Genomic DNA, 9,780 nt, shown 5'->3' with positions numbered 1-9,780 from the left:
CTCCTTTTAAAGGAATCCCAGACCCTTCTAATGTTGTTGGCTAATTAAGGACAGCTGTCAGCCACTGAACTACATTCAATTTCTATTTCCAAATTGACCCCTAAATCCTACACCTTGATCTAAACACAAGGATTTAATAGGGATAAGCAATATGGCCACAATTGCATCCAGCCTATCAGAAGGCAAGGTGAAGCAATTAACATATTGCTTTACCCTATCTGATCATTTCAAATGCCCATAAGTGACTAAGTGGTAGGTGTAGGAGCTAGGGGTTGATTTGGAATGCAGAAATTTACTCAGGTCTGGTTGATTCTCTAATTGAGATCCTGACAGGTTTGACAGCCCTTACTCTAAAGCACACGTAAAACTCATTTCACGGAGGGCCGAGTGTCTGTGGGTTTTTGCTCCTTCCTTGTAGGAAAAAAACAAAACCAACAGACACTAGGCCCTCCATGGACTGAGTTTGACACCCCTGCTCTAAAGTAGGAAACACATTTTTGTCTTGGCACTACATTGATCAGTTTAAGTTATAGCTTGTACAAAATTAACTTGGTTCATCTGAAGATTAGAGGTTGAATAAGCAGTTAGGCACCATTATTTTACACATGCCTTCTTTAAAACCGTGTGTTTCATTCAGCATAGCAACATTAGATGGATAACAGTTTCATTTGCACAAAGTGCAACATCTTAGACAAATTCTGATTTCAGACAGACACCAATTAAACACTCATGTTATGCTTTTGATGATCTGAGTCTTTAATTTTTCAGAGGCAAACATACAGTAGGGCTCGTTTGAGTGGTAAAGCTAAAGCAACTGACTGTAGACCAAAGTCAAGAAGTAAAGTCAGGAGAGGTGCATCTGCGACAACCGAAAGTCGGATACTAACATCATTTTCCAACAGCAAGGCTCAGATGTTGCAGTGTTGCCATTGTTTATAAAATGTTTCCTTTATAATGTAAAAACAAAAACCAGTCTCCAACACCCACTCACAGACTGAAATAATTTGTGTGTACGTTATAAAATCAATAAATTAGAGAGAGCCTCAATTACATCACTCATTTATGCACTGTAGGCTACACATGAATTTTAGCAAGTTGGTTCCTGTTTCAGTCATGTTTTTGGTCACATTTGCATGGGTCAAACAAAAACCCTAAGGATTGGTTGACAATAGAGCCGCGATGCAGGTGATGGATGCAGGAGGAAGTTGGTGAAGAGCAACTGCAGAAACTTGGAGTCAAATCTTCATGACCTTTGATCACATGATTTTTGTCAAGTTCATGCAGTCGACATATAGACCCACGTCAGAAATGTTTAATCCCCAGAATGCAACACACTTTGAAAAGAGGTGACCAACAATTGTCACCGACTTGAAAACGGTGACCCCCTAGAAGGTGCCCACTATCTCCATAAAATGTCTCCCTCATGTGGATGAAATACAACACAAGACAACAACCCATCAAGTCATCCTCTCATCGTCTACCCTCTTTTGTGGACACTTTTTTCCAATGTTGTCTCAACTTTGATTGCAGTACACATCCACAAACACAGACACTCAAATGCAGCTGTTTAGATACTGTAGCTATGCATATATCTCCAGCCCTTTCAAACTTAACATCTGCCAAATAGTGGTTTCCCTTTTCCGTCTGATGTTTCCGCTTGGCACTCCATCCCTACTAATTATCCTTGATTCCAAGTCTTAACCTTGAAAATTCCCATCCACTTTTCAAGGAATTTATTTGGATCAACCGTTCAACTTGTCTTTCTCTTTGGAGTGTGTTGTTTTCTTCTCCTGTTTCTTTCAGCACAGCAGACAGACAATCTGTTCTTTTTTCTGGTCTTTTATATTCACCCCGAGTGCTCCAATCCTTCTTTACTTTATTGTATGGCCCTTAATGTCTAGAAATCTGCACTCACTCCCTGCTTCCACTGCTGTACGCTGGCCAACAGTGACTGGATCTTTCATGTACAGTTGAAGTCGGAAGTTTACGTACACTTAGGAGTCATTAAAACTTGTTTTTCAACCACCAGTCATTAAAACTTGTTTTTCAACCACCACAAATTTAGGACATATACTTTGTGCCAGAAGTTATTTTTCCAACAATTGTTTACAGACAGATTATTTCACTTATAATTCACTCTATCACAATTCCAGTGGGTCAGAAGTTTACATATACTAAGTTGACTGTGCCTTTAAACAGCTTGGAAAATTCCAGAAAATGATGTCATGGCATTAGAAGCTTCTGATGGGCTAATTGACATAATTTGATTCAATTGGAGGTGTACCAGTGGATGTATTTCAAGGCCTACCTTCAAACTCAGTGCCTCTTTGCTTTACATCATGGGAAAATCAAAAGAAATCAGCCAAGACCTCAGAAAAAACATTGTAGACCTCCAGAAGTCTAGTTCATCCTTGGGAGCAATTTCCAAACACCTGAAGGTACCGCGTACAAACAATTGTACGCAAGAATAAACACCATGGAACCACACAGCCGTCATACCGCTCAGGAAGGAGACGCATTCTGTCTCCTAGAGATGAACGTACTTTGGTGCGAAAATTGCAAATAAATCCCAGAACAGCAGCAAAGTTGTGAAGATGCTGGAGGAAACAGGTACAAAAGTATCTATATCCACAGTAAAACGAGTCCTATATCAACATAACCTGAAAGGCCGCTCAGCAAGGAAGAAGCCACTGCTCCAAAACCGCCATAATAAAGTCAGACTACGGTTTGCAACTGCACATGGTGACAAAGACGGTATTTTTTGGAGAAATGTCCTCTGGTCTGATGAAACAAAAATATAACTGTTTGGCCATAATGTCCATCGTCAAGTTTAGAGGAAAAAGAGGGAGGCTTGCAAGCCGGAGAACACCATCCCAACCATGAAGCACGGGGGTGGCAGCATCATGTTGTGGGGGTGCTTTGCTGCAGGAGGGACTGGTGATCTTCACAAAATAGATGGCATCATGAAGACGGAAGATTATGTGGATATATTGAAGCAACATCTCAAGACATCAGTCAGGAAGTTAAAGCTTTGTGGCAAATGGGTCTTCCAAATGGACAATGACCCCAAGCATACTTCCAAAGTTGTGGCAAAATGGCTTGAGGACAACAAAGTCAAGGTATTGGAGTGGCCATCACAAAGCCCTGACCTCAATCCTATAGAACATTTGTGGGCAGAACTGAAAAAGCGCGTGCGAGCAAGGAGGCCTACAAACCTGACTCAGTTACACCAGCTCTGTCAGAAGGAATGGGCCAAAATTCACCCAACTTATTGTGGGAAGCTTGTGGAAGGCTACCCGAAACATTTGACCCAAGTTAAACAATTTAAAGGCAATGCTACCAAATACTAATTGAGTGTATGTAAACTTCTGACCCACTGGGAATCAGATGAAATAAATAAAAGCTGAAATAAATAATTTTCTCTACTATTATTCTGACATTTCACATTCTTAAAATAAAGTGGTGATCCTAACTGATCTAAAACAGGGATTTTTTACTAGGATTAAATGTCAGGAATTGTGGAAAACTGAGTTTAAATGTATTTGGCTAAGGTGTATTTAAACTTTCGACTTCAACTGTATGTAACTTAATCAGATCTGGGTTCAAATACTACAGTGGCAAGAAAAATTATGTGAACCTGTGTAATTACCTGGATTTCTGCATAAATTAGTCATAAAATGTTCTGATCTTCATCTTAGTCACAACAATAAACAAACAGGGTGTGCTTAAACTAATAACACACAAATTATTGTATTTTTTCTTGTTAAATACATCATTTAAACATTCACAGTGTAGGTTGGAAAAAGAATGGGAACCCCTAGGCTATTGACTTTTCCAAAAGCTAATTGGAGTCAGAAGTCAAACTGAAGTTGATTTGTTTGTAAGGAACACATAACACTATATGTGGAGGAAAAAAAAGCACAGCACACCAACATCAAAACCCCATCCCGACTGTAAAGTATGGTGGAGGGAACATCATGGTTTGGGGCTGCTTTGCTGCCTCAGGGCCTGGACAACTTGCTATCATTGACGGAAAAATTAATTCCCAAGTTTATCAAGACATTTTGCATGAGAATATAAGGCTATCTGTCCGCCCATTGAAGCTCAACAGAGGTTGGGCAACGCAACAGGACAGTGACCCAAAACACAAGTAAATCAACAACAGAATGGCTTGAACAGAAGAATATACGTCTTCTGGAGTGGCCCAGTCCAGACCTCAACCTGATTGCGATGCTGTGGCATGACCTCGAGAGCGGTTCACACCAGACATCCTAAGAATATTGCTGAACTGAAACATTTTTGTAAAGATGAATAGTCCAAAATTCCTCCTGACCGCTGTGCAGGTCTACAGAAAACATTTGGTTTAGGTTATTGCTGCCAAAAGAGGGTCAACCAGTTATTAAATCCAACATTTCACATAACATTCACAGTATAGGGTGGGAAAAGTAACACAGTGAGTTCAATAAAGACATGAAAACATATAATTGTTTGTGTTATTTGTTTAAACAGACTGTGTTTGTCTGTTGTTGTGACTTAGATGAAGATCAGATCAAATTTTATGACCAATTTATGCAGAAATCCAGGTAATTCCAAACGCTTCACACACTTTTTCTTGCCACTGTATTTAAAATATTTCTATTAATTGCTCATATATTCAAAGTATTCTGATATTTTATTTGAAAAGATAAGTAGTTTGATGTTTTATATATATATTTGGAAAACTCAAATACACTCTCATGAATGTACATAAGAATTTGAAAAAACTGTCACATAATACAATTTGGCAGACTTTGGTTTTTACAAATAACCATTCAAATACAGAAATAAAAGTTGTTTTGGGTTGTGTATTTAAAAAAGTTTTTTTATATACCAGACACTCAAATATCCTGTACATGTATTTGAACACAGGTCTGCACTTAAATGTAGCATTTGCATGAAAATACAAATGTATTGTAATATTTTGCATCGTATTGTTTCTTTGTGATTGGATTTGGAATCTTCAACGGTTATTTTTTCAGAAGACAGATTTCAATTCTTCTTTCTCTGTTAGACCCTCCATGCCCTGCCAGTCTTCTGAGGTCAGTCAGTTGTGATTGTAACCATCAGATCAGCGCCAACGCTGACAAACTAGGCTAAAATCTCAGTGGTGAGTAGCCACTGAGCTGTGGTCAACTCGCAGATGGCAGACTTTCCCTCACATAAAGACACACCATGCCCACCAGAGCACACACATAGCCTACATAAGATTCAGGCAGAAAACAATACTGACTCCAAAACAGACACAATAACTGTCACAAACCTAATTATTTACATTCATTTAGTTGTTTATTTTACAACTCAGTTTTAGGAACACGTTCTCCTGCCTGCTTCACCTCCTAAAATGATAGAAAAAGTTTTTGAGAAGCAGTATACATACATTAAATGGAGGCCACTCAGGATAATTTATTGCTGCTTTCTACATATTATCAAAGCCACTGAAACGTATACTGCACCATAGATATGGGTTCAAATAGTATTTGTTTTCTTTCAAATACGTATTTACCTGCTCTTAATTGAGCTTGCCTGGCACAATGGAACCAATAGAATAGTCCAAGAAGTGCAAACCCTGTCCAACTGGCACTCCAGGTAGGCTCAATCAACCCTCAAAGGCATTTGAAAGAGAACCAATACTATTTTGTTATTTGTTTTGACCTCTGACCTTGAGATTGCCTAGTATGAGTGACTGGCAGAACTTCCGCACACGTTCGGTGGAGATCTCTCCCTCGGGCATGAGCCACTTCATATCTGAGTCGCGGTCGTAAATGCCCACGCGGGGAAGGTCACGTGACGTCAGGCCAAAGTAGCCCAGAGATTTCTCATTGGACTTCACCCCGTGTACCAGCACAAACAGGAACTGTGACAAAAAAAATCATGGTAATATTCAGTAGAGCACACTGTAGCAAATACGTTTGGCAACAGAAACTAACATCTGTGATTTTATTGAACGAGACCAATATCAAAAGTAGTGCACTATATATAATATACAGTACATTGAGATTCTGGGACTCAAAACATCGGACTCCATTGATGCAATTTGCAAATTAAATTCAAGATTCAGTTAAATAGTTGAATCAAAAGAACCAATTCCAAATAGGGGATTAGGGACATTATCTCAAGATTTGAATCAAATGGCCGATATAACAGATGTTTTGTTAAGTCGCTCTTTTCAGGTCCAGTTGCTGCTTGCCTGCTCTCACCTTCCCAACAAATTCTGGGGCCAGAGCTCCTAGTCGGTCCTTGAGCACTTCATAGTCACTACTCCCCCTGTTGATGAAGAGCAGGAGGTGCCCCTTCACCTCAGACTGGAACAGACCCACTGCTGTCTGAGAGGAGAGAGACATTAACTGTCTGTAGGTGTAGTCTGAACATGACTGAACATGAAAGGCTAATAATACAAAGATGTGCTGGCAAGATGTAATCATAACCAGGCTGGTAGAACTGTTAATAGGTGCTGTTGTATAGAGTAGTGTGTAAGGTGTAGATGAACAGTGCTGTGGTCAGTGACTACCACTTGGTTGTACTCGGTGATGTAGCGAAGCTCGTTCATGGTGATAAAGCGAGCAAGGCCGTCCGCCTCCACTTTCTTGGTCTCAGAGAGCTGAAGGTTGTCTTGGTGGTTATCTGCCTGAACACACACACATAAATCAACATTTTCAGTTGATATTTTCTTGTAAATTTGTTGTCAAAGTAGTTGTAACGGGAGTCAAGCAGGTGATTTCTGATGGACAAAGTGAAAGGTGTGGTGTGGTAGTTTACTTTTCTGAAGATGGAGATCGTGTCAGACACGATGCCGAGTTTGGCCCATGCCTCCTTATCACTGCACAGAGCCACAGGGATATGCTTCACAGTCTTAGCTGCCTCCACAAACTCCTTGTAGCCAAAAGTCTCATCTGAGGGAGTCTGAGAAAGAGAGGGAAAGAGATTGCGAGAGAGAGAAGGGGGGGCAGCGAGAGGGGGCAGGCAGAGAGGGAGAGAGAATGTTAGAGTCTGATAACACTCACTACAGTGATATACTATAGAAGTCTGTTTTTGAGATTCAAATTGCCAATTAGCCCATTGAAATAATATTTTGGTCCCCAGTAGGTACATGGCAGTCCACCATATTTTTTCTCTCTCTCTCTCTCTCTCGCCACCCTTCACCCACGCTCTGTTTACACTTGTTTACAGCGACCTCCTCTGTGCCAATTCCTCAGATGCGTCCTCATTTCCTTGTCCTGCGGCCTGCCATCGTCCCCCGCACACTGAGTTTAGCCAAAGGGCTTGGGCCGCCACTTGACACTCTGGGACGGCCGCCTACTATCCTCAAGGCAACGCAAGCTAGTCACTTCCTGTGCCAAGTGTGTGGCCAGCCACAGGCTGACAGCAGCTGGGACTGTAGCTACGAACAGTCAACAGGAATGTATGTTTTCTTTTTTTCTCGTCTCAAATCTGAGTTATGGTTTAATTTGACCTCTGCTATATCTGGCTGGCCGCGTCCATCCGCACGTTAGTGGTGTAGCATCTAGCCAACGTTGATAAAAATCTGCTGTGGTTTTGTACCATCGTGATGTGTCAACCTTACTCAGGCCTACAGTAGGTTACTGTACATGTTACATTTCCCTCCCTCTCCTCCCATCCTGCCCTTCCCACACTTGTTTCCTGTCTGACCTCAAAGAACCCGATGACGACCACCTCGGAGGCTTCGATAAAGGCCTCGGCTGCAGTGACATCATTCAGGGATGGGAGGGCGCTGTCTGTAGGGAGAGAGAGAGAGGGGGGGGGGGGGGGTTGATGGAATTCATTGGACAAGCCCTAACCCAACTACCTACACTAGTTCCATCTCTTTAGAAACACGAAGAGGAAAAATGCATCAATCTGTGGAATGGCTCTCAGAAAGTCTCAATCCCAATGTCAATTTCAGCATACATTTAGAATGAAGCAATGTACTGGGCATATATATTCTAAGGGGTATACTAGTGTGCATATTATAACATAGAGGTCAAAAAGATGGAAGAGAACATCACACCATTCAGGAAGGAAACAGGAAATAAAGACTAAAAAGACGTCTAGGAAATCTAAAAACATGTACGTGACCAAAGGCAAAGAGATTCTCACCTTCAGCTATGACTGAGGCAGCCAGGAGGGAGATAATCAGAGAGAGCAGCGGTGCCATAACTTTATCGGCAGGCTGTAGACAATGAAGGGCCTCAGAGAAGTTTGTCCGTTTTTGATTCTATGCAGGGCGGTTGAGTTTTAGGCTGGAGTCTGTGTCCGTCTGTCCATGTGTGTCGTTTCCCTCCTTCTGTCCCTCTGTACCTCAGGGTCTGCCACATGGCCGTTTCCTTGTGCTGCTGATTGGTGCCTGTATGAGAAGCTGACAGGTGTTATTGATAGGTTAAGATCAGCGAGTGTTGGACTACGTGTCACTGTGTCAGTTCATGAGTGTGACTGGGTGGGTGGGCGGGCTTACACACGCGTATGACTAAGAATGTACCTCCTAACCTGAGGATACACATGCAAAATGTTAGTTTTTTTACTTCAGAATCTCAATATGAAAAAAATCCCAAGCAGTCAAATCTGTCACATATTTTCAGCCTATACAGACACCTCACTCAACAAGGATGTATTTCCGTACTCATTCTGTGATGTCCTGCTGTTCACCTAAAAGACAGCATTATTTTTCTGACAGAGCAATGCCACTTTATAGGAATTCGATGTGTATGCATGCGTGCAATCTAATGCAGGGTTGGATGTGGCCCTCCCTCCTGTGGTGACTTGGCCACATTGCACTCTGAATCAGCAGGGTGTGTTTTCCTGCCGGTGGCACTGGTCTGGCCATATTGGTGGCACGTAACAGGCAGCTGTTTGGTCTGACTGACCCTAGAGAATTAGCCAATTAGCTATTTTAGTATCCAATGGACACGCAACAAACCAAACCTTTATGTAACATGTTAATCAGAGACATCTTTGGAAGACGTATTAATGAAGCAGGAGGAGTATTTTAGATTGTTGAATATGTAGTGTGATAAAAAAAATATATATATATTTAAAGTTTCAATTAAAAGCAATTTGAAGATTCCAAGAGAAAAAATTAGAGTATTTATTTAAGGTGTATAGATTTTCTATATTATAGAGTCTGAGTACACAAACTACCCAAAGTACAGTACACTACGTGCCATTTAAAATGAACCAATGAGCGGCTTAAAGGAATACTCTGTTCATAAATTATCTTTGGTATTTTTTACATTAGTCCACTGTTGAACTAACTTGCAAAACACATCCTGATGATGTGGCGAGTTACAATTATCTTTTTGAAAGTCCTATGTCTTGAATACTTGATCGCTGACATTCAAAGCCTTTTGGGACTAATGGAAAAAAAGACCAACATTTCGTTTTTGAGGAGATTATTCCATTAAAATGAAAGCAGTTCCCACATTTGAAAAGATTGCCCTCTAATACCAGAGTCACCTGTGTCACAGTCCTGCTAGATGTTTCATAAACAGCTTGTAACCAGCTTAAGACTTGTCATAGCGAGGGCAATTTGCCAGGTGTCCTCAATCTAAAGGGAATCCTCCTTGGTTAGCGTAACCCAGGGTCCCTGGGACATCCCTAACCTAAACCCTAACCTCAACCGCAACCCTAACCTTAACCATATTTTATGTCAACTTCAGTGGGGTAGGGATATGCCGAAGATCCCGGATAGCAAGGACCAATCCTCCTTTAGTGATGAGTTGTGGGACATCCCATTCAGCAATAACCTAA

The 9,780-nt window shown here is 41.2% G+C and overlaps 1 protein-coding gene across 1 annotated transcript; it reads right to left on the bottom strand.

Moving 5' to 3' along the window:
- Positions 1-5,306: 5,306 nt before the first annotated feature.
- Positions 5,307-8,392, bottom strand: LOC110485716 (endoplasmic reticulum resident protein 27). Its single transcript, XM_021556856.3, has 7 exons — positions 8,134-8,392; positions 7,687-7,772; positions 6,796-6,939; positions 6,548-6,664; positions 6,237-6,362; positions 5,699-5,893; positions 5,307-5,375 (listed from the first exon to the last, which is right to left on the bottom strand). The coding sequence occupies exons 1-7, from the start codon at positions 8,189-8,191 to the stop codon at positions 5,331-5,333; spliced, it is 771 nt and encodes a 256-aa protein (XP_021412531.3). The 5' UTR covers positions 8,192-8,392; the 3' UTR covers positions 5,307-5,330.
- Between the last annotated feature and the right edge of the window lie 1,388 nt (positions 8,393-9,780).

The sequence above is a fragment of the Oncorhynchus mykiss genome, chromosome 13 (assembly GCF_057628025.1).
Source record: "Oncorhynchus mykiss isolate SJ-2025 chromosome 13, ASM5762802v1, whole genome shotgun sequence".
In the NCBI taxonomy this organism is placed as follows: domain Eukaryota; kingdom Metazoa; phylum Chordata; class Actinopteri; order Salmoniformes; family Salmonidae; genus Oncorhynchus; species Oncorhynchus mykiss.
This window is presented reverse-complemented; position numbering and strand designations above follow the sequence as displayed.